The sequence below is a fragment of the Vicugna pacos genome, chromosome 30, assembly GCF_048564905.1.
Source record: "Vicugna pacos chromosome 30, VicPac4, whole genome shotgun sequence".
Classification (NCBI taxonomy): domain Eukaryota; kingdom Metazoa; phylum Chordata; class Mammalia; order Artiodactyla; family Camelidae; genus Vicugna; species Vicugna pacos.
Genome location: NC_133016.1, coordinates 2,837,425 through 2,862,540, shown reverse-complemented (window position 1 = coordinate 2,862,540; position 25,116 = coordinate 2,837,425). Strand labels below are relative to the sequence as shown.

Genomic DNA, 25,116 nt, shown 5'->3' with positions numbered 1-25,116 from the left:
CCGTATGATATGCAACTGACTTATTGGGGATAGAAAACTACCACTTACTGTTACACGAGGTGTTGTTTAAAATGTCTTACTTTCTGCTGAAGATCACCATGTACCTAGTGTTTGAGGCCAAGACTAAAGATGTATTTGTGTATCGGAGTTTGCTGGGCACACTTGCCCTAGTTAGCGCTCAACACTCAGTCTAAACATACTGCAATGGAAACATACTGCTTCCATTATAGCAGGCTTTCTTCCAGGACTCTATTGTAAAGTGAGAGAATGCAGTATCAGCAGTGTGTGTCTGAATGAGGAATGAAATTTTTTTCCAACTAGATTAGGAAAAAAAGTATGTGTGCCTGTGTGTGTAAAATGTGTAGCGATGAGCATCTCAACAGGAAGTTTGATATGAGAACTTTATGTCCACCTGGGAATTAAAGGTTGCTCATTCTAATTAAAATGCATGTTGATAACTGAACCATTCAGTTTACATTGTTATATGGGATGATAAGCACTCAACCCGAGTGTTTAAATTCCGTTTTCTGGCTTAGGCTGGGGCACTCAGCAGAATCATTGGCAAGTCACTGGCCTCCTGCACAGAGACCCTTTGCCTGCAAACAGTGGAAATGTTGCCCTAGAAATGTGGCTGAAGTTTCATGAAAATGAAACACAAAGTATGCCAGGCCCATCTGCGCCAGCCTTCTAAAACAAAAGCACCCATTTTATCATCATCGCCTTTTGTTCTCTGCGGTGCTATTCATGTGGCTGCTCCGTGAATGCCAGCGTCGGGGAGGGGGCTCCACGGATCTGCTGCTCTCTTCGCTGTGCTGTTTGTTCTCAGCTATAATACTTGACACCTCTGCACCCTCTTCTTTTTAAAAAATGGAAACTTTAACGTTGAGAATCTTGAGTCATTTTATAAGTTTCGTGCCAGCAGACCAAAGGGCTATGTCTTTGGATTGCAGATCGAATATAAATTGGGGCGGGGTGGATGAACACGGTTCTAACCAGGAGGAGCAAGCCCACTGCTTGTGTGAGTCTCGGAATCTGTAAACCTGCTAGTTTATTACACCGACGTCCGCTTGCCTTGTCTTCACGAATGGGTGCTTCCCTCCTTCATGCACAGTATCTGCACGTGGTGAACCAGCCAGTTTCGACACGGCTTCTTTTAATGTTTCTGAATTTCCACTCAAATGATTAGAAGTAATTCTTATTGGAAATCACGCTGGGCCAAATATGATACCTGTAAATCCACACGGGCTGTAGTACTGCGATCAGCCCATTAGTTTCCAAATGTAAGTAACACGATCAGCTACTGTCTGTGGAGGTGGAGGTGTGCTAGGTGTTTAAGAGAATGTTTATTATTCACATCTGAACAGGAAGGGAGTGACTGCACCATCTCATTTGTAAAAGGTAACAACGTGAGACCAATTTTGAGATGCTGTTTTCTGTAGACTAGTCTGGGGGAGGGGTCGGCTCGCTCAGCCTGTCCCGAGGCACCGAATTATCACAGAATCGCGGCATCTACGGCCCGCAGAGCTGCGGGCGTCTGAGCCAATGGGCTTTAAACTCCGTCCTGAGGGCCCTGGGCCTTCTCAGGAAGGTGGTGGGAAAGCTGGCAGCTTGGAGCCCTCTGCCCACTGAACCAGACCACCTCACTTTCCATCTGTCTTACAAGTGGGTGTTCAGGGAAAGTCTTCGTAGTTCTGATATGTGAGTTTAATCCAGGAGTTAGAAAGCGGAGCCTGGGCAAGGCTCCTGCCTTGGGCTCGGCCCTTTGAACGGTTGGGCAGAGAATCTGTGTCTAACTGCGTCTGTTCCTTGATACTTTTCATAGTGTTGAATTTAAGCCTAATTTAAAAACCCTTTCTCCCTTTAGGTACAGATGTTCTGTGACAGTTCAAACCAAAAGTCTCTTCTCCCAAATGCCCTTCAGTGTCCTTCAGTGGGTGCAAGTTAAGTTTGGGCCAAATTGTTACATTCATGGCGTTTTCTCTGTAGGTTGAAGAGGAATGATGCCTTCTCTGTTAATGAGGCTGTATCCAGGATTCAGGCTGATTTTTAGTATATCAGTTTAGAATATTTAGGATTCTGATTTTACATATAAATAAATTCAAAACAGTGGGACAGTAAAACCAGAAATGGAGTAATAAAAGCATGTTTTTAAGAAAGAACCAAGCAGGGGAGCATGTAGCTCAGTGGTAGAGTGCACGTTCAGCATGCGTGAGGTCCTGGGTTCAATCCCCAGCACCTCCATGAAAAAAGAAAGAAGGAAAGAGAAGGAGCCAAGCTCAGTGAGGGGGGCCGGCTAAGTTATAATCTGGGGGGTTTTTTGTTTATATGTTGTGTAGGGAAAACTGGCCCGCAGGTTGATCAGTGGTGGCTTTATCAGTGGCAGAACAGTGGCAGAAATAATGGCAGGAAGAGTGACCAGTGTCCATTGTGGCCCATGGGAGTAACTCGGGGAAGGGAGCCCTGGACAGCGGAGAAGACGCGGTGAGGCTGGGTTTTCGGATGCTGGGGGACAGCACGGGAGGTCAGGGCAGCTCCCTTGGGGACACCTGGCCCCTGGGTGGGCGGGCCACCGTCAGAGGGCAGACTTTAAGGCACGTTTTCCTCATGGAACCTTTCCTGAGAGGTACTTTTTCCTCCATCTTATGTATGTGTTTTATACACCGGAATTCCTGGAATTTCTGCCAAGAACCCCAGATCTGTAGTGACAGCTGCCACAGCTGAGTCACCACTGACAGGGACCGCGATGCTTCTGTAAACGAAGTAGGGCCTCGAGTGCTGGGTCAGCAGGATGACACAGGCGTTGAGGCGCAGTCATCAGACGGCCACGCTCGGGAGCCCAGATGGGTGGTGTCACCCTCTCCGCTGTGCCCTTTGGCGACTCAGCTTCGCGTTTCCTACAGCCAGCAAATGCGGAATTAATTCAGTGCTGTCATTCTGATTGTCTCGCAACGCCAAGAGAGAATGGGACACTTTTGTTCAGAAAAATACTTGAGGACATGTAGTAGTGACAGAGGTGGAGGAGAACACACGGATTTCCGTATTTCTGTGAACAGCATTCCCGGTGTGAATACCTTCCTCCTCTTCTCCCCGCATCGGGCAGGGTTGTGTTCTGGCTGACGCCACGTGTTGGTGTTGGTGGCTTGGTCCCCACGTGCTCCGAGGGAGGCGAGCCAGGACTGTGGCCCGTGTTGGTCGTGAATCCTGGTTTCCCTGCAGCAGCACGAGGTCTGCGCCTCCTGCCCCGTGTCCCATGTCCCATCAGTCTCAGCAGCGTTGTGGTTCGCGGGGTGAATTTCGTGTCTTCCGGGCCATACATTTACCTCTCAGAGGCCAATTCTAGCCTTCATGGCATTTCTGCTTGGTGTCTCACGTGGTTGGCCACCCTCTTTCTTGCCCTCCCAGACCCGAGGTCGTGGCCGTCTCGTCATCCTGACTGGCTCCGCCTCTGTTTCTTGGCCGTCAGTGTCCCCAGGCCTCTTTGCCCAACTGTGATCTCTTCTTTCGGCCCCCCACGCGCCGCGTGGGTGAGGCGCCCTTGCTGCTTTGGACCCCTGCCTGGTGACAGTAGCTAAACGTGCTGCTTCCAGCCCAGCCAACCTTGCCCTTGGCCCACGCGTGCTGCCAAGAAGACTCGACCAGACACCTCTTCCTGGTTCTCCCACGGGGAGACTTGGCTTCTAAATGGAGAGCCACACTCCCGAGCTGACATTGGCATCCTTGACATTTTCTGCCTGTAAAAAAAAAATCAACTAGAGTATTTTCATACATTTCTATAATTACGTTTAAAACATTTGCTTTGTTTTCAAATGACAAGATAAGAGAGCCTGCTGTTTGCAAGCACTTATTTGCAAATAACATATTTTGCTTGTGCACAGTCATTATTCTTGAAAAACCAAATTGATATGTTTTCTTTCCCTTGGGGATATGATACGGTATAGACGTGGATGTGATATTTCCCCTTTGTGACTGGCTTTTGAAGTACAAGAGACACCTTTATGTGCTGTGTAAGAATCTTGATCCAATGACTGTAAGTTGAGGATCTTCTGAAAGTCAATTCGAGGCAGACTTGCAGAATTACCATCCTGGCAGTTTCTCCCTTGGCTTGTATCTTACCGACCAGCTTCTCATCCTCCCAGCCGTCCTGCAGCAGTCCACTGTGGGTGTCGGTCACACAGGACACGACTGGGGACGGAAACACAGAAACGTTCCCTGGGGCAGAGGCCCCAGGCCAGCGTCAGGCTGTGACAGCCCCGTGTCCAGGCTCACAGAGCAGGACCTAGAGTCTCAAGCTCTTCTTTCATTACAGGAGAAGGTGTTTCAACACTAGTTTGATTGATTTTCTTGCATAAAAGTGGCAGCAGCCGCCCTTGCTGCCCGGCCGTGCCCGCACCCCGCCCGCAGCACCTCAGCACACTGCCGCAGGTTCAGCAAGAGCCCGCCGAGCTGCTGAGGGCTTCTTGGGCCTCACGTTGGTCCTGGGACCCCGCTGCTCAGACGGGGAAGGGAGGAGGAAGGAGGAATGTGCACTGGGGAGGTGGGTGCTGTGTGCGGCTGAGCGAGGCCCGAGCCGTCCAGACGGAGGGGGGAGGGCTGTTCCACATGAGCACCTTCAACCTCTGCCCGAGACCGAAAGCTTCAGCCCCAGAGCCCCTGACCTTGGCCCCATCGGCACCGCCCCCTCCCCGCCTCCCGTCGCTCCTGTCTCTCCAGCTCGCCCGAGCCTCTGACCCTTACTGAAAGGCAGCGGGACCTCAGAGGGCGCTCGCAGCCTGTGGACCCACTCTGTCTCCTGCACTGGCCGTCTCCCATGGTGGCCCCTAGCCCCTCGTCCCCTCCAGCAGCAGCTGTGGAACCCTGTGCATCTGCTGGGTGCTGGCACGCCCTGGAGCAGGTGGGGTCCCTTCCCACGCGGAGTGTCTGTTGTGGGCAAGGAGACAGACTGGTCCCTGAAGCCACACAACAGTGAGCACGTGGTTAGCTTGCATGTGCAAGGAGTGAGCAGTGGAGGGTGCGCAGACGCTTGGGGAAAGCGCCCTGCTACAGCCCTGCACCCTCCAGGGGAAGTTTCCGGGTGTGCTCAGGTGGTCCCATCCCTGGGGTCCCCCATTTTCTGCCCCCACTGAGACTCCCCGACGCATCTTGTCTTCACCATTCAGTCTCCTTCAGCAAGGATGTTCTGAGGCCTTCAGACTGAATTCCTGGTGTTGAAACCCCTCCCCAGAGCGAGCCCTCCGTGCTCTCACCACAGTCAGTTTCCAGTAACACGGATGAGAGCATGTGGTTGGTTTTTTTTTCTTTAGTGGCTTTGATTTCTTCAGTGGCTTCCTGTGACTCTCAGATACAAAGTTCAAACCCTTGGGCCTTGCAGGATCCGAAAGCCCTACGTGTCCCCTCAGCCCCTGTCTCCCCTCCAGGCCGAGACTCTGCAGCCAGGCCACACCACCTGCCGGGTTTGACACATGCTTAGAATGGTGGTGGGGAGAGGGGGTGGCTCACCACTGCTTTTTCACCACCTGACAGACTCTTCCTCCGCCTTCAAGCCCAGGGCCCCGGGAGTACTCTCCTCATCCCTGCCGGGCCAGGCGACGTCCTTCTCTGAAGGCAGGCCGCACTGCTGCGCCGGCTTACGGCACTGCGTCTGCAAGCCTTGTCTCTCCATCCTGCTTTGACCTTTTTTTTTTGACTCCCGATTGCAGGACTCTACGTTTGTTCGCACTGAATGTAATTTTGTTACATGTATAATGTACCCAGCATGTGTGACTCATACGAGATCATCCTCCAAACCCACATGTACGAGTTACTCTGCACTCCGGTTGCAGAGGGTGCGACCTGAACTGGGATGCATTTTGCTTAAAATAGTAACAGCGTGGCCTGACCCTTAGCGAGGCCTCGTGTGCGTCGGGCCCGGAGCGGAGCGCTCCATGTGGATCGCCTCACGCTTCAAGGCAGGGAGCCTGTCATCCCCGCTTCACAGAGTGAGGCTCCGAGACGTAAGGAGTTCAGATAACTGTGCAGACCTACGGAAGGTCTGAGCTTTTACCTGGCTGGCAAACTAGTAGGTTGTCCCCCCAAGTCAACGGATGCCAGCCCAGACATGAGATTCCTGGATCAGACACCAAGGACACGGTCGCTCACAGCAGTAGCAGTGACCAGAGGGTCAGCGTGTGTCCTGGTTCCCCCAGTCCCACCTCCCACAGGGTGACAGTAAGTGGCCCCGGGACACTTGTACACACAGTTGTGGGGGGGCAGGAATCGGGGCACAGGGAGCCCACATCCAGTGCCATGAGCAGTGAGCAGGCCAGTTCCACCCGAGGGGTGCTGGCTTTTGTTATACTGGACAGTGAGTAGACGTGCCCTTGTTCTAGAGGAAGACACTGTCTCTAGCCTCCAAAGCTGTTCGCTTTAGAAACATCCTTGGAAGGATTGTCTAGAATGCAGGCGGTCCAGCCTCTGCTCACAAGATCCACAGAGAATTGTCTTCCAACAGTGACTCACTCAGGACTCAGTGAGGAATCAAATCGAGTATCTGCCTAATTTTTCTGTAAAACCTGAACTGAGTTTCAAATTAAAGAAATGTACAGTTAAAAACAAAGCAGGTATGGACCTGACTTCCTATGGATAAGTTTTAAGACAGTTGCCTGAGAACCCAGACGCTTCTGGCGTGTTTGCTGAGAAGCTGTGGACAGTTACAAATGTGACAAACCCTGACAGCGCCCGGACGGTTCTCCCCGCCCGCGGCTCGGGGCCTGGCGGTTCCGACTGCCGTCGGGCGACGGGCTTGCATGGTGGTGGTCGCGCTTCTAAGTCTCCTGTGGGAAGTAGGCTCTTCCCTTCTGTACGTCCTGATGTGCCCTCGGGACTGGCCAGGGTAGGGTTTTATGTTCCATCACGAGGAGTCTTGGTGAAGTACCAGCGTCAGAGCCACGAGGGCAGGAAGGAGAGCGTGTCGGGGGTTCCAGACAAGAGAGGACCAGACATGGTGTAGACTCTGAGCCCTGGCGATTTTATTGCTATTATAGTTACTTAACTATCTGACCCCTTGAAAACGTGAGTGTCTGTCCGTCCTCAGGCCAGGCTGGCCTTAGACCCGGGAGCTCCCCACACCCCCCGAGTCAGCCTGGGGGACCCCGGCAAGGACAGGTCTGCACGGCTGCTCACCCTCCCTGTCACACCAGCGTCTCTTTGCTTGTGAGACGGCCGGCTGGGCGGACCCTCCCTGCCGGACCTTCCCCGCGCCCGGTGCCCCCACCCAGGCCCCAGCCCCCCTGCTTTCACCCCAGATTCGGGGTGTCTGCCTTCCTCGGGAGGAGGTCAGCCCACGGGATGCTCAGGGAGCCCGACGGGAGGGCAGCAGCCGTGTGCCCGGGACAGCCGATCCACTTGCTGCGTGGAGGAGAGATGCGCGTGGCCCTCCGCACAGCAGCAGCTGCCGGCGCTCGGCGGTGAGCAGGTGCTGGGTCTCCAAAAGCGTCGCTGGTAACTGAGACCTTTGCAGTGACCGCTCAGCCAGCTGCAGCTTCCGCGCTCTGTAAGTCTGATTTCACTGGTGCTCTGTGCTGTGGCTGAGGGCAGTTTGCTTTTTTACCTTCACACAAAAGTGGCTGTGATGGAGGTGGACTCCAGGCTCCTAGCATGTCCTCAGGACAGATGCGAAGATGATCTGAGAAACGGGAAGTCTGAACCTGTTGACAAAAAGGAACGTGAACTTTGTACGGGGTTTGCCAGAAAAACAAAGGAGACGGGTTTAATCTGCTGCGAGCCCGGGAAGTCAGCCTTGTTCCAGGAGGGCCCACTAACAACGTTGGCTGGGCTTCTTATTTGCATAATTTTACCTTTTAAAGTGTGTGTAATGGTTGCAGCTTTTGAAAAATCGGTCTTGTCCCCTAATCCTGTGCTCTCTGTGCGGGGAGTTTTATAGGACTGTCAGGAAAAGGTCGTCCTGTTTCTTGATTTTCTGATTCCCTGATGCAAAAAAAGAATGTCAGTGCTCATTGGAGTTAACGTCTTTAAGTCAAACGGAGGCGGCTGTGCCGTAAGCAGGCAGGGCTGCAGTTCCCTGGAATCTTTGAAGGCCGTCAGAAAGGATGCTGGCCCCAAATTGCACAGCTTGTTCAAGCCCCCAGTTCCCCAGATGCAGGGCCGTGGTGTGTGTCTCACCTTTCATCAGCTACTACCAGGAGCACCGGGCAGATGAGGTTCAGAGCCACAGGATGAGGGCAGGGCGCCTGGACCAGGACCCCCGGGAAGAGCCCGCACGTCCCAGCAGGCAGAAGAGAGAGCGCCCCAGGCAGGCTCCCCCGACAGGGACCAAGGGCTGCCCTCGACCCCCAGAACGTGTGCAAGATGCCAAGCACGCTGACCCTGCAGGCCCGCCACCCCAGCTCCCCCCCCCCACGGACTGACGCCCGAGCTCTTAGTTCAACTGTCTCTTGTTAAGCTGTGCTCTTCGTGGGGAAACCCCAGGCTCAGAGCCCTTGACAGTCTGACTTTCAAGTCCCATTTCATCACCGTCGTGAAGCACGATGACACTGCCTCCATCACCTGAGCCAAATTTGCCAAGTTCTGGCGCAGCGCCCTGTCTCTCGGCGCCGCCCGCAGGCCTCTGCTGCAGAGAGACAGCTCCCGCGGCCTCCCCGCCGCGCCCTTCCCCGAAGCCCATCCAGAGGGCCTTAAAGGACGCCTCTTCCTGAGGGAGATTTGTGTGCGTGGTTCCCGTGAGTTCTTCCCACGTGGAAATGATAATATATACCTTAAGGGCCTCATATAATACAAAATTTCCTAGGGTTTGTGACTTTGAAGGTAAAATACTGTCTTATTCTTTGTCACTCTTCAGTGCCCTAGAAATATCGAGGCCCATGGAAACTATTCGTGGTAAAGGTAGAAACGTGGTCGATCAAGTGTTTCCAACTGGAGTTAAAATTTATTCTTGGTTTTTCCTGAATATCTTAAAATTCCTTTCAGGGATCTTAAATGATTATCTTCAGTCAATCCTAGTCCAAAGTGTGGTACTAACAATAATGGAGGGAAATTGGTACCTAAATCTGTGGCCGGGTTTACTCTGTGTGCCCCCCAGTGAATGTCCCACGGGGTGTCTTAGAAACCTGTGCGTGTGAAACTTAGGTGAAAAGGCCTCTCAGAAGTCATGCAGACTTCAGTGAGTTTTTCACAGGAAAATAATCTTCCTCATCTCTTCTTATAAAACAGCGACCTTCATGAAATTGAGGACAGAGCGCTGACTTTTCCTGTAACTCTGGGACAGAGACCTCCATGTCTATTTGTGGTGCAAAGCAGATACTGACCAACGTGCCTTTCACTCATGGCACTGCGGTGTCGCTGACACGTCCTCAGGACAGCACGCGGCGGCGCAGGCTCCGGGATGGCCAGCACGGGCCTGTGCTCTGAAACCCGCCTCACTAGTGTAGCTGTCACATTTAACAAGCTGCCAAAGATGAAGATAATTTCAAGATGAAGAAAATTTTAATTTTGTATCTCTAGTAACCTCAGTATTTCTGATTTGCGTGAGAATTTTATTAACACTGACCAGAATGCATTTCTAACCCTTGAAAATAATAGGCTGTCCTCTGTTCTCTTTAAAAAAAAATGGTAAAACTCATTTTGGTATACACACCGCTGCGATCTCAACCAGCCTGGACTCCCACACGACTTGGTCTGGGTTTCCTTCAGGGATGGGAGGCTGTGGGAGCACCAGGCACTACTTCTTCAGCCCAGCCTGCAGGGGGCGCTCTTGGGGGCTTCTTGCCCTAATCCAGGTAATTATCATTGTCCAAAAACTGAATATATTCTAAAACAATTATTGATATCGATTTGACAGGCTATACTATTGGTGACTGCTATTGTAAGAATAATTTATTCCCTGCTTTGAAATTTCTAAAAGGTTATATTTCACTGAATTTTAATTTGTCATTTTTCCTGCTTTCACTTGAGAAACTTATAAGCTTTTGTGACATTAAAATATGGCTCTAATTTATTAGCATAATCTGTTAATATTGTTTCATTTTAATAGACATTAAGTACGATTTCTTAACATTCTTGTTAAAATTACATCTTAAAACTGAAGTTGAGAAAAATTATATGTGGCTTAAGAATCACAATGTCATGTGTGCCCCCAATTTTTATATGAAAAGCATTACTTTTTTCATCGCATCATATTCGAGGTGCTTTCATTATGACAATGAGCCAACCTAGTGTTTTCAAGCTTCGTGCCTTCCCAAAATATAAAACCTGAAACACACACAGTGTCTGAGACAGAACCTCACAGTGTATAAACATGTAACACCACTTCAGGAGGAGCTTAGAAATTTAAAATTAATGCTGGCTGTGGCAGCAGAGTGGCTGACGTCGAATATGAGCCCAGGCCTCCCTCGCCCGGTCGGCGTTTCGTCCACACAAGTCTTTTTAATGCCATCTTTATCTGCTACGCGATGCATGAAATCTACTTTCAGTTTTAGAACTGCCAGCGACCTCTGACCCCTTTAGTGGAGACACAATGTGACCTTTCTATTGTCATCGGCTTTCATTCTCCTGAAAATTCTATGAATTTTTATTACAAGTTTTTTTTAAGCCAAGCTGAGGCTTCAACAAATTACTTGACGCAGATGAGATGAAGTTGTTGAAGTGGGTTAGGTAAGTTTTACGGCCGGCGCGGAGTCCAGGCCCCGGTCCGACAGTGTCACACACCGGGAGCCGCTGAGCCTGCTATTGGATAAATACATCATTTTATGGAACATTGATTGTTCTATAAACCCAATGGAGTATTATGCTCTATGATCAAACCATTTAGATTGTGTGTAGAGCACAGAAAATGCCATATTCAGGATGGTACTAAAAGTGCCATTTGTGTATTTTATGGACGTCATTACAGGGGAAACTTCTCTCTGTAGGCCCTGTTTACTGCAAAATTTTTTAGTCTATAATGACATTTTTCATTCACAACGTACGCCTTCAAGAGAGGGGGGCCTGGCTTTATTTGTTTCATCTGAGTTTACTGCACAAATTCTGTACATTTTAATTAAATGTAAGCTTAACAAAAGCATAAGATATTTATTCTGTGAGGAGAAAAATGATGACAGTAACAAACGAATAACACACACACACACACACACACACACACCCAGAAGGAAAGAGTCACATGCTCAACCCTGTGTAGCTCCCCAGAAGCACGGGTCCGAGTCTCTGCTCCTGCACGACAGGGGGGTGGGTATGTGTTTCAACTCTGGAGATGTTCTCATCAAAAGGGACAAGTAAGAAGGACTTGAACCCCATGGTCTCCTGGAGAAGAAGGGAGCCGAATGAGAAAGCATTTCCCTGCGACCAAATCCTCAGCTCCCCCAAAATACCCTTTCTATTTCAACCAGGTTGTAAACTTCCAACGCATTTAGCTCTGAGGAGGCAGTAAAATATCTGTGCGCTCGGGAGAGCAAACAAGCAGGGAGCTGGGATTTCATAAACAGGCACCAGGCTGCATCTTAATGGCGTTTGCACCTTCTACACAAAGCTACTCACTGTCCTGCTGGAAACAGATCCCCAAAAGACTGATTTAGACCCGCTATTTGAGTAGCCGCTGTTAGCATGCTGAAGTCTGGCATTGCCTTTGAAGAAACGTACGTGTGATACAGATACCATGCTGGGCACCCGTGTTCCATGAAAGATCTGTGCAGCTCTGGGGCCATAAGAGCACCTAAGCAGTTAAGGATAAAACCTGTGCAAACTTCCTGTGTCCCAGATGCTGTGTGCATTTGGCCATTTGCATTGGTGGGGTTTACAGTTAGTATTTACCAGAAAGATCTCAAAAATTGAAGTTGATGTGCCCAGTAAATTCCTGGCCGTAGCCCGGTTGGAATTTAAAGTTACAGTGGAGATTCACATTCGTTTAAATGACACTTGAACTTCTACATAGCTCAACATTAATTCATTATGGGCGAAATGGAAGAATCTTCAGTGGGTGAATCTTTTTCAATCTGATTGAGGCTGTTACATTTTATAGGTGCTATTTTTCAAAGCAGTACTGACAGCACTCGAAGTTATTAAATTGCTGAATCAAAGATGGACCCGCAGTCGCATTTATGAACTGTGATGGAATAGCTGGGCTCGCGCCGAGCCGAGGTTGAGATGTTGGTGTTGCCAAGCCTCATCACACCCCGTAGTGACAGCCGTCTGTGCCCCGTAGTTTACTCTAATGGTCTGGAAGTGGCTTAACCCACCCCTGGATTCAAATAAATTTGGTCAGTGGTTCAGAATAGCGTAATTATCAGTGTGCAAGGGATTCAGAGGCTAATCCTACTCCCCAGAGATTAGGCATCCGGTTGCAGACTAAAGAAGGGAGCTGCTTGTGCTCAAACGTGAGAAAACTGAATAGGATGTCTGTTCTCTTCCAGTTGCAGCGGTGCCTCCTTTTATGATGTGGAGCGGTATGTCCTTTTCTGTAATCCGGGACGGGAGGTGATTTGAAGGTTGCCTTCTTTCTGTTTTGTATCCATGTTTCTCTCTTTTTATTTTTTTAACCTCCCAACTCTAAACTGAAAATGACCTTGGAATAGGAGAATGGACAGAAGCCAACTGCATCAAGTTCAGAGGGTACCGAAGGCACACGGGGTGTTCCATCCGAGGCAGAAAAGTGAAGGGCCAGAGAGGAACTGTAGGCATACCAGAGCAAGGCTCTGGCCAGCTCGGCAGACAGGAGATCTCGGGGTCCTGGTGGGCGGCACGTTGAACAGAGAGGGCGGAACCCCAGGCACACGCGGAGGTGTGCATGTTGGAGCTCACGGAGCGCCCACCGTGGGGTCAGGCCTCCTGCTCCTGCTCTGAGCCCAGTCCTGACCTCCTTGAGGAGAGAGAATGCAGGAGGATTAAAGTTCAGAACATGCGCCCGAGATTAGGTAAAGCGTAAGCGGGGTGATTCGCCCCTTCTAGGATCTGTGTGCTTTACCTTAATCTTGTGCTTATCCTCAGACCCTTAATCCTCCTGAGGGCCCCAGGGTGAAGGGTGTATTTTCCTTTTGTAAAGTAGAAGGGTGACGGTGAAGGTTGCTTTAAACACACCTGGCCAAGACTCTCCATCGCTCAAGTCACCTCTGAAAGGCGGCGGGGCCCCTGCAGTAGGAGACCCCCGCTGCCCTGCGCCGCCTGCCGCCGAGCCGGAGCCTGCTTCCTGGGTCCAGCCATGCCCCTTTCCTAGGAGGGCAAACGTAGGAGGGGCGCATATAGTTAGGGAGGTCACTTCATCAGAGTCAGTGACATTTGGTCCCTTCTGTGGGAATGTTTGGATGCCTTTTAAGCTATGATGGTTTACATTTGCCCGGCTGGTTCAGCCGCCGTGGTCCTCCCAACCCTGCCGCCCAGCTGCGAGGCACCGTGTCCCATAATCTCTGATTGAGTGAACGGGAGGCTCTGCTCCTGGGGACCCCGCAGCTCTTTTCCCGACCTCAAAGTCTGTGATTCTGTGATCTTTCTAAGATCACACTCTAGAGAGTTCTCTGAGAAAGAATAAATGTTAATTGGTCCTGATCTTTGTTTACAAAAATGGATTACTTATACATTTGACTTTCTCACTGGGAATCAGAGCTTCGGGGACTGAAAGCTCGTGGTGGACAGAAAATCAAACCCGAGAACCCGCCCTGAGCCCCAGCGCAGGCCGGCCAGCACCGCTGGGACGCGCCTCCGGCCCCCCGCCCTGCCGAGTGGGAAGCCCCCTCTGGCCTCAGAAGTTAAGGGGGCTGCGGTGGCGTGACTTCCTGAGAATGCAGAGCAGTGAACAAGTGGATGCAGAGTGTTAAGCATCACAGCAGCACACATGGAACAGGCTGGGAGCTGGCATTTTTATAACTTCACACGTGACTCCCAATCCGGGACCATTGCCTACGGTCTGGATATGAGCCCGGATGTGTCCTCTTGGTAAATATGATTTAACAGCTTCTGGGGAGCCTGTCTGAGATACTGTGCCCGCCGGAAGGCGGGCCTTGTCTGCGGCTGTGCCCAGAGTGGTCTCTGTATTGAAAGAAATGCTTTCTTGCAGAATGGTGCCAACGCGTACACAACATTGTCCTATTTTTAAGGGACGTTGGCAATAATAATCTAACAATCCCTAGTCCTTCTTTCTCCGTTGGTAAGGACAAAGTGTACTTTTTTAAAGAAAAGGACCCACATTAAAGAGAGTAAAGTGGAATATTTCAAAAATATGTTTGCCACTGAGAGAAGGAAGTAGCTAAATCATTCATAGATCACTCTCTTAGGAGGGAAGGAGGCGACAATAAGACAGAAAATTGGGAATTTAAAGGAGAAAATAGGAACTCTGTTTAAAGAGTTCTTCTTTATGAAAACAAAGATGACAATTTTTACTCGTACTCCCCCCGCCCCGCCAAGTTATTAACCGAGCGTCACCGGCGTCACAGGTGGGGCTGGGGGATGGCTGTGCACGCGCCCTGCCTTCGTGGCGCCCACCCCTCGCCTCTCACTCTCTCCTGCCCCCTCCCCTCCCACCCTGGGCTCCGCGGCCAGAGCCTTCTTCCTTTAAGAGGGGCCAGCTCGGGGCTGCAGCCCCGGAATCTGTAAGATGGGCTTGAAACTGGCGGCAGCCCCAGGCCATCCGGGGCCGCTCCGCCTTCCTGGGCGGGTGTCCAGACTACAGACCGCAGACTGGGAAGGACAGTGGCCGCCTGTTGGGATCCTCCAATGGGCAGATGCGTCCGGCAGCCTGCAAGCTCTCTTCCCAGGCCTGCCCTCCTTTGGGCTCTCCTGCCCTGTGTGTTTTGCTTATGCCCACGTCCACGGGCTTGTCGCTGCATTTTCTGAAACAATCACAGCGTTTTCATTTCCACTAAGAGGAGTTTGGGGCTAGTGTTTACGAGACCTCTGTCCCAGGTCGGAGATGGATGCACTCATTTTACTTCCCTGCTTACAGACACTTAACAGCTTTCTTCTCTCCACAGACTGTGGTCCAGACGCCTTGGTCAGAGGAGGCCAGAGAGCCTGGCTGGGCTGAGCTGTCTGGTCCCCACAGGCCAGCCTGGCCACCCCAAGTGCAGAGGCTCCTCCGACTGCTCAGCCGCTCCTTGGACCTGGGCTGCTCCATCTTCAGGCCCTCCCCACAACCCCCGGGGAGAGCTTGAACACTCCTGGCCCTCCGGGCCGGCTGTGCATCTTGTTTCCTCTGTTCTTCTTGCTCAGTGTGTTTATTCTCTGCCATAGTCCTACTCACCCCACGTGATAGTTAAGTCATTCAACAAACGCGTCTTTGCTGAACGTTGGCTGCACGCCAGGCAGTTGGCCAGAGGTCAGGGCGATAAAGCGGAATCAGTTGTCAGGGCTGCGCACTCCTTTCTGCCCTGGACGGCGGAGACCCTTTGTCTCTGCTCCATGCACAGCTCAATTTTTGTTTTCTGTCCAATAAACAAATATGCTGTATCTAATATTTGGATGATGGAAAAAGATTTTCCTTTGGGTTAGACAATACTGCCACTGACTGTTAGTGATCTTCACTGACTGAGTGTCTTGTTAGAAATGGCAGCAGTTGCAGGGAGTTGACCGTATTCCTTCCGTAGGAGCTGGGAGTGGACCAGCGGCCGATGGGACTGTATCTGGGCAGTCAGACCAGGAGCACCCGTCAGAGTCCACATGCGCCGCGACCCCTGAAGGCACCTGAGTCGTGGGTCACAATGATGTTTCTGTGGAAGTTTTAAAGCTTCTACAGAAGAACTGTCTTACTTTTAAGCCTAAAAGTCATTTGTCTAGGCTCTAACTGGTCCCTGTCTCCACAGGCATTGTGTCCAAGTCCTACGAGTGCCGTCTGAAGGGCCAAGGAGCCACCTTCGTGGAGACAGACAGCCCCTTCACCGCGGCCGCCCTGGCGGAGGAGTCTCCGGTCAAAGACCGGCCCCTGCGGGGCAGCAGGAGGCCAGCAGCGCCGCCCGAGCCGGTCCAGCAGGTCATTATCATCCAGGGCTACGACGGCGAGTTCGCCCTGGATGCCTCGGTGGAGGAGACGGCGGCGGCCACACTGCAGACGCTGGCGCTGGCCGGCCAGGTGGCCCGGGTGGTGCACATCACGGAAGACGGGCAGGTCATCGCGGCGGGGCAGGGCGGGGCGCATGCGGGCGGCGTGGGGCCCGGGCCGGGCCTGCCCGAGCAGCTGGAGGACGGGGCCACCCAGGTGGTGGTCGTGGGGGGCTCGATGGAAGGCCACCGCGTGGACGAGCCCCTCAGTCCCGGCGAGGCCGTGATTCAGCAGGTGACCAAGCAGGAGATCTTAGATCTGGCAGAGGCCGGCGTGCCCCCTCCAGACGCAGCCTCTGCCTTAGATGCCCTGCTATGTGCGGTCACTGAGCTGGGCGGGGCCGAAGGCCGGGCGGAGGAGAAGGGCCGGGCAGGCCCCCGGGACGTGCTGGTCCAGCTGCCCGGGCCAGAGGAGGCGGCCCCTGCCGCGGCCCCGCCCGAGGGCACTGAGGTCCACCTGTTCCACGACGTGCCCGAGGGCGCGGCTGCCGCGGGGCCCGTGGAGGTACTGGCCCAGGTGGTGCGGCCCGCGGCCGTGGTCGCGTCACAGGAGCGCAGCCAGGCGGCCCTCAAGAAGGTGGTGCAGGGCGTCCTGCAGTTCGCGGTCTGCGACCCAGCCGCAGCCGGCCAGCTGGTCAAGGACGGCGTCACTCAGGTTATCGTGAACGCAGAGGGCGCCGTGCACATGCTGGCGCGGGACGGCGCCCAGATTGTCATGCAGGAGGCGGGGGCCCCCGACCCGCACGCCGACCTGGCAGAATCCGACGGGGAGATCTCGCAGATCATCGTGACCGAGGAGCTGGTCCAGGCCATGGTGCAGGAGTCCGGCGGCAGCTTCCCCGAGGGGGCGACCCACTACATCGTGACCGAACTGCCCCCAGGGGTGCAGGACGGGGCGGGTGTGTTCTCCCACACCGTGATCGAGGCAGCCGGCTCCCAGGAGATCCTGCAGGCTGGGGCCGCGCTCAGCGCCGAGGCCGTGGTCCCCGGTGGGACCGAACAGTTGACGAGTATGGTCATATATACCCAGGAGGGCTCCCCGGCAGCCGCGGTCATTCAGAGCCAAAGAGAGAGCAGTGACCTCCACGAAGCCTGATGCAGGAACCCTGACACCCACGCAGGGCAGGTGTGGAGAGACCAGCACACGTGGCAGGTGTCCCTGAACTTCACTTGCCAAGCCTTCGCGACAGTGACATGCACGTCGAGGAGAAGGAACCCGCTCCGGGCCGGGTGATGTCGCTGCTGACCGGAGGCCGGGCACCTGCTGCGCGTGGGCGGGCGGGGCAGTCTGTTCACCCCCGCTCTTCTGTCCATGCTCCTTCCTCGGTCCTAATGTTGTGCTGAGGAGAAGCCAAGTTGTTTTCTGTTTTTTTCCCCCACCGATGTTCTCCCATTTCAGTTCTGAAAGGATTGTGCCCTGGCGGTGGAGACATGACAACACTGTACCTTGTGGCTTGAGACACGTCGGCTCTGGCAGCCTAGCATGTCGCCGTTTTAACATTTTATTACATGTTTGGTTAAAAATTGCAGCTCCCCGTATTACCATGTTGAAGCAGTACGCTCTTCATTTTTTTGAAATCTTAGGGTCACAGTGTCCCCAGACCAAAGGCAGCCCATTTCCTCCCTTCAGACAGCGTAAGGGTGTTCGTTGTTCTGGTTGCTTCTGCTTAAAAGATCCCTTCTCAGCCTACGGTTAAGAAACGCCTTGACGTTTTTATTCAATTAAAATAAACCTTGGTTAAGAAAACTCAGCGCTTCTGATTTTGGCTTAGTTTCATACAATAAAGCCTATATGAAATGTGCACTCTGGAAAATACTGTTTGTATCAATATTTTGCTTGGACGACGAATGTTTTTTCATGTTGACACCATTTTCACGGGATTTATTTGTAGTTTGTGTCTGTGTGAAAGGGCTGACATCAAACTTTAGTGACAGAAAGCCATGCGCCGTGGCCCTGGCCCCAGCAGGATGGTCTGTGCTTCCTCGGGGGCCGCTGCAACCGTGGATGAGGTTCACGCGTGACTGCTTTCCTGGTCGGATTCCTCCTCTAACTCCTCCAAAGTTGTGAATCATCCCCTCCCCCAAGTGCAAAGGTTGTGTTTGTTCTGTTTCTTTTTCCTTTGAAATAAAATTACAGCATTGAAAGATAACGATGCCATCTCCTTTCCAGCAGCCAACCAGCGGGCAGCTGGAAAACCCGAGGAGAGCCGGTCCTTCGTCTGACACACGTTCCTCTCCCCTCCGCTCACGCCGAGTGTGCTGGGTTGGGACAGCATCTGCTGTTTTCTGACCACCTGGCACGTGGCCCAGGCAGATTCTGGTGACAAAACAGATTCTGTCCTGGTTGGTATCTAGAAGTTGTGAATCCAGAAGGGAGAAAAGGAAGAGAAAATGATACCTTCGCGGTTGAAATCAGTGTCCCGTTTACACCCTTCCTGAGAGGTCAGCGTGGAAACGAGGCTGGACAGGCTGCCCCTCCCCTCCTCTCGTCCTCGGAGCCCTGAGTCCCGTCCATCCAAGGGCCACCTCCCTGGATGCCACTGTCCCTCCAAAAAAAATAAAAGGTAAAATTTCAAATTTGACACTGCGATTCATAATTAGCCGGGTACGACTTGCTCGTGTTCTTAAAAATGGCAGGGCAGTTCAGCTCTTTTTAAACATTGTCTTCAGCAAACGGTGACAGGATCAGCTCCCGTTTGTCATCAGGATAAAGGTGACCTTTACAAAGTGATGCACCCCTCCAAGCTTCTCATACATGTTAAAAAAAAAAAAAACGGAGGAGGGGATGTTTTTCAGGGGGAATATTTCTTGCTCACTCCTCCCGTTGGCTGCAGCCCGCGGCCCTCTGCTCGGATGCTAATTCTAACTGCTCAGTCCTGCAGGGCCAGCCTTTCTGCTGCAGCCCGGGCTGTTGACACTGACATGCTGCAGTTTACTGTTTGTGATTTATTTAGGATAAATATGTCTCAGGTGGCATTTAATCCTTCATAAAACCAGTGTAGCCTGCAGCGTCAAACCAGCAATCACATTGTGTGCACAATGAAAAGAGCAGGCCTTTGCATAAAAAAATCGTGCAGGAGGTGTTTCAAGGCTCAGAAGTATTGCAGAGGATTCACTAAGCTACTGTGTCCTCTAATTACCTGGAGAGCTGGGTTAACGTTAGCTCCCGTTTCTCTCTCATCACACAACTACTGGAATGCGAGGGAGTCACGTCCACAAGCGTGGGTTCCCGAATAATGAGGCATGGCTGACAGTGATGAGGGCGTGTCCCCTGCAGCCCGGATGGTCTGTGAGGAAGACTCGCAAGCCTAGAGCCTCCCCGAAGTTTTGACCAGTGAAGACAATAGGACTTTAAAGAAGTGAAAAACAGAGCAGCAGAAACATTTACTTGGAGACTGTAATCCAGAAAGAACACCTTTTGATTAAACTGCAGCCATTAAATGACTGTGCTTCCGGACCTCTGGTGAGGAAAACAGGACTGCCCTGCCCAAGTCACGCAGGGAAGCGGTTCAGATTTCAGCTTCCACAGCTGAGGGTGGGCGATGCTCGCGTGTTTGGGGGAGAGTGGCAGAGAACAAAGTTTCTGTACAAAGGATGTTCTAGCCACAGAAGGTCACGTAAAGGAAGCGCCCTGACTGAGATGTCACTAAAAAGGTGGAGCAGAGGGAGGGAGGATTCTCGAAAGCACGTCCCACCACACCCCGAAGCCACAGACAACTGACGTCACCTGAGAGCTGCAAAGAACACTCGTTTTGCTTCTTGATTTGCTTTGAAGAAGCAAGCAAACATGGCAAGATGGTGTCAGTGCAGCACTGGGAGGTCCTCTCATTTGTCACCTCAGTCCAGAAACGTGGACCCTAAGTCCCAGGAGACAGCCCGGAGGAGCCTCGGGGGGCCTGCGCTCAGGCACGGCGAGGGCCCCACAGAGGGTCACACCCACCCTCACAGCCCCAGCCCACCACCCCCTCTAGGCAGCCAGGGCCCCACTGCCAGGTCGCCCGCGTCTGGGGGGGCGGTTCTAGGGCCGGCGGGCAGGTGGCATTTGTAGTTCTCAGCTCTATCAAATCTTTTGTTTTCCTGAACATAAAATCACAGCATGAGGAAAGAGCTGAAGAACCAGCTTCGCCTCCAAACCCAGAGCAGGTTCTGGGAAGAGAATTAGGAAAGAGGAAAGCCTGCTCGCTGGGCGGACTACAGAAAGCGCCGTGGTTTACGTTAGCCCAGGGCTCAGGGGCACGCGCAGCTCCTCCGCTCCGTCTTGCTGAGGGACGCAGTCCGTGTGCTGCTCCTCTGGGGTGATATCATTTTACATGAAGAAAAAAGTTAGCTCAGATGGCAGTTATACGTTTCGGAAGCACCTTCTAATCAGGGATTGGTGATTCATTATTAGCTTCAGCGGGCGATCCATCTGACAAGTAAGGGGAAAAAATTAGCAGCTGTCACTGCGTGATGAGTTAATTTCCTGATAGGCCTGACACTGAAAAGCCATTTGGAGACACGGCAGAGCGGCTGACGAGAAAGCCTGGTGCCGCTTTATAATTGGAGATAAAGAAGGGCTGGGGATGGGGGGGCGGCGCGCAGGTGCCCCCAGCCTCACCCCGAGGCCCTGTCCATGCGGGCGCCAGCGAGCCCGCAGTGACATCTCCACGGACAGGCGGGAGTGTGGTGACCGCCTCTGACTGGTCCCCTTGGCGGCTCTCACCACTGGAGCTCAGGCTTTCAGTCGCGGGATCACGGCTGATCCCCGTGAAATGAACATGGTGGCGCCTCAGGAGGAGGGAGCGAAGGAGAGAAGTGGTTCCCTGCGTCAGCGAGGAGCGGGCGCCCAGGTGGCTCGTGGTCAGTGACCCAGAAGTCAGGCCTCCCTCCGGTCCTGACCTTGAGCTGCGCTTCCCAGGGGCTCCGTTTCCAGCCACCAAGTTGCGGAGGGGAAGAAAAGCTTTTTCCAGTATCTGGAAGACGGAAATTAGAAACGGAGAATGCCGCGTAAGACAGACTTACATCGCCAGGAGGGACACGCATGGTCTTCGTGGGGAAAGGTACCGTGATGAAGACCTCGCGTGTAGGATTCTAGAATCGGGGCCAAGCTGTTGGTGCCTGCGCCTTTCTGGGTGTTTACCCAAGTGAAGACTGAACAGCATTATCAAAATAGCGGTGGAGCTGTTAGCACCAGGGAAGGCGTTTAATCACTGTCGCCTTTCCTGGATTCCAGTCTGTAAAGTCAGAGAAACAGAAATCTCCTGAGGCATCTTAATCTGGAGAAATAAGCATGAGGGTGGAGAAGCTCGTCACCCCGGCTCAGCCCGGGATCCTGGTGTCTCGACTCTCGGTGGGTCGCAGGGGGCAGGGGACCGACAGCGCCACCTGGGCCAGCACATGGTCACGAGGGCCTGTTACAGGAATTAAATAAACCCGTTATAAATCTCTCAGTCAGAGAATCATTTACATACCCCTGGCTCTGCAAGTTCAATACCTTTTAATAAATTACTCTAAAATGACCTAATTTCAACATGACTTTCAACATCATGAGAAGATGATTTATAACCGGGATAAACAGGAGCACGTGGACCCATCCGCCCAGCCGTGCCGCTCTCAGTTGGCTCCAGGATAGCTCATGTTACTCTTCAAATAACTTTTTAAGTCGGGGGATAGGAACCAACACAAAGTAAAGGTTTGTTTTCTAATTTCCAAACTGGGTATGTGTTTCCAGCTGAGGGGCTTTATTAAGGCTGATCTGGGGCCACCAGCTGCTCCCGGCGTGGGAAGCCATCAGGGCAGTGTGGGCCAGAAGGGCCCCTCCGCAGGCCAGCCTTCTCTCACGCACCGCCGCCCCGCAAAACCTCAGCAGATCTTTGGAGCCATCCTGACCCACCTGAAAGGGGCCAGAGCCCAAAAGCGAGTGCTGCCCCCTGGCTCGGTCCACCTTCCGCCCCTGCCCTTGCTGCGGCCCAGGGAGGGCAGGATGTTTTAACTTTGGAGCCGCCAGGGGTGGTTGTTGCAGAGCCTGGTTTTACATGGAGTCACCTTGCTGCTAGCGGGGATGGAGTCCCAGCCACCCCGACAGCCGGCCTTCCGCCCTCACTCAGGAGAAGGCCCTGTGAGATGGGGTAGCCCCCGGGGGTGTGATTTCTGGGTGGGTCGGGAGAGCAGGCCGCTCCCTGCCCTCTGGCCTTCACGGAGCTCAGATGGCCTTTGTCTCTGTTCCCCCGACACAGCTTCAGCTCCAGGGCGGGGTCTGCTCTCGCTGTTGCTCAGCGTGGAGCGCGGGAGCCCTCGGGGGGCATCGTGACTGAGCCGCTAAACGCATCAGCGGTCCTCACTCTTTCTTGCCTCCCTTTCTGTTCTTTGAGTCATAGTTTTTTTCTCAGATAACAGAAATCTTGGGCGCGAATCAAGCAGTGAACACATCGGGAACCTAGGTCTTACTGTGATGTGGAACCGGGTTCACACGTGGTTTTGTCACGTCAAGGTGATTTTTTGAGATTCGTATCAGCAGGAGAAGAGGCAGAAGACTCCCTCTTCATTGGTGACTGTGCCCTTCAGGGGAGGGTAGCAGTCCGTGTCGGTGGCACCAGCGAAACGTGCTCTGTTCTGTTACAATCAGGATGCTCTTTGCTCGTTCCGCATTTCTTTCTAGCCCTGAGGTCCTGGGCCCAGACGATTTATTCCACGCATTATTCCTTCCTCGATGTTCCTGCTCCGCAAAAAGCAAGCCTGCTGCCCTTGCTGGTCTTGAATGATCATGACCTTTTCTCTTCCGGAAGGAGATCCTTGACCCCAGCAGGAGATGGTGCAGCGGACATCTGTCACCCCCAGACTGCGAGCTTGCTCTTACGTACAGCTGCGTCCGGATGGGGCCCGAGATGAAGTTGGTCCATCGGAGACCAGAGAGAAGCACGGAGAGGAGGGAGGTAACACCAGGTTTAGCTGATCCCAGAAGGCACACTCTCACACCTCAGTACTTGAGACCCGGTGCATCGCTGGTGGCTCAGATCCACTTTATGGGGCAGGTCTGGGGAGGGGGAGCCCTTAGAAAGAGTGCAGGTATCCAGCAGCCCCTGAGGCTGACTTCTAGCCCCTCCTTACTGTCTAAGGAAGACAGCTGTGCTCACAGCTGTGAATGTAGCTGGGGCTGGGGGGTCGGCGTGGGGACACGGGCTTTCTCTTGGCCAGGGACGCCAGGGGCCCCACGGTGCAGTCCTGAAATGGGAAGGCTGCAGTGTGGGTGTCGTCAGAACCAGCGGTACCGGGTGCTACTGGCATCTAGTGAGCAGAGACCAGCGATGCTGCCAGGCCCACTCCGGCGCCGGGACGGCCCACCTCAAACTGCCAGCCGGCCCCTGCGGTGGCCAGGCCGAACAGCCCTGCTCGGAGCCCGCCTTCTCCGCGCCGCTCTCTGCATCCAGGAAGCAGGGGTGCACCCAGCGCACGGGCCTGCCGGTAAGTGTGGCCACTGAGTAAGCGGGAAGCCGCCGAGGGGACAGGAGATCTGGGTCGGCCTCCTTGCTGCCCTCAGGCTCTCCCTCTTCCTGCCGCGCCTTCCCATTCTGGAAAGTTCCCCGGCCCTCCCCACCTAGTGCATCTGCACGTGTTGTCCGCTGACATGTGCCGCGAGGGTCATTCCGTGGTCAGGGCTGCCTCGTGTTGACATGAAGCACTGAGCAGCCCCCGGGCAGCAGTGGGGCTGCAAGGGGGGCGAGTAGGGGTTCCCTGCCCCGGGCAGGACCAGCCCAGGGCACGGCCGTGGGTCCCTGTCCCTGGGTTTGCAGGCTGGGCTCCTCCCAGCACACGGCAGCAGCCAGTGGCTTTCAGGTGCAGTGCGATCTGGAGGCTGATCCAGGTAGCTCCCAATGCAGGGACAGAGGGCAGGGACCAGAGGTTTGTGTCAGCTTTCTCTGATGCGTCTCTCCTTAATTTACCTCTCAATCTGTGAAACTGGAATCAACTCGCCGATTCGCGTTTCTTTGTCTTCCGCTCCTGAACGCCTTTAGGTTTTCCAAGCCCTGATCTCTCCCTGGGCCCATCAGTCAGTCAAGAAGGCCAGCCCCGCAATGATGCGGTGGTGTGGGCTCCGGGTGGGAGATGGAAGCGGAGTAGGAGGCAAAGGCACCCTCGGGGAGGAGAGGGGTAAGGGGCCCTTGCGCAGGCTTGGGTGTGGGGAAGGCAGGCTGGAGAAGCAGCCCAGTCACTGGAGTCTCTCCTGAACTGGACTCCTGTCACCCTCTCCAAGCCTCCTCTTTTCGGCCCCTCCCCTGGGGACCACGTGAGCGCAGGACACATGCTGAGAGGACGCGCCACTCACCCACGTGCTCCCTGAAGGCTGGGTTCTGCTCAAACTGTCTTTGCAAATATCATCATCAGTTTTCAGGCCTCAGCAGCTGCTCCTTTGAAATTGGAACAGTGCCGTCAAGGGGCGTGGCTTCTGGTGGAGGAGTCATCCACAGGGGCGCAGGAGCGGTTCTGGGGTCACTGCATGTCCTGGGGGTGGCGGCCGTGCCCCCTTTGCTGCCGGCTACCTTTCCTCACTCTTCTGCGTGATGCAGAAAGCTGTGACCCCCATGCCAACTCCAGGGGTGTAGAGGATAAAATAAACCATGTGTTACTGCTTGGCTGATGGCAAGACTGCATACTGCCGTTAGATAGTAGGGGAAAAGATCATCTTTTGAAAAGCTGAATATACTGAGACCCCACAGATCAGAAAGCTAAAGTGTCAACACAGATCTGAAACTGACTCTGGAAAGAGAGAATGAGGAAAACAGGAAGAAGGAGATTATCCAAGAATAAATGTAAGGACGTTTGCCAGACCGAGGACACAAGCTTTCATCTTGCAAGACCCATGAAGTACCCAGGAAAATGAGTGAAGAGGACCACATTGGGTGTATCAACATGGAATTTCAGAAACCCAGATTATGCAATACTGAAAGCTGTCACAGAAAACAAATAAATTAAACGCAGAGGAAATCAAAATGGTATCAGACAGTCCTGGAGACTAGAAGTCAGAAAGGGGTATCCCCACACTCCAAAGGGAAGGCTTCATCATCCAAGAAGACTTCTATATCCAGCTAAACTATCAATCACGTGTAATGGTAGGATAAAGACACCACCAGA

At 53.1% G+C, this 25,116-nt stretch overlaps 1 protein-coding gene across 2 annotated transcripts in view; it reads left to right on the top strand.

The window, feature by feature from the left end:
* Positions 1-17,810, top strand: part of ZNF407 (zinc finger protein 407) — a 368,187-nt gene extending 350,377 nt beyond the window's left edge. The window contains exon 9 of one of the 2 annotated variants that reach the window (XM_072952344.1): positions 15,774-17,810. In XM_072952344.1, the coding sequence (XP_072808445.1) occupies positions 15,774-17,104 (1,331 nt within the window). In that variant the 3' untranslated portion in view covers positions 17,105-17,810. Of the gene's footprint in view, positions 1-9,204; positions 9,368-15,773 lie in introns of those variants that run through there. The other variant, XM_072952346.1, reaches the window with a different exon arrangement.
* The last annotated feature ends 7,306 nt before the right edge of the window (positions 17,811-25,116 follow it).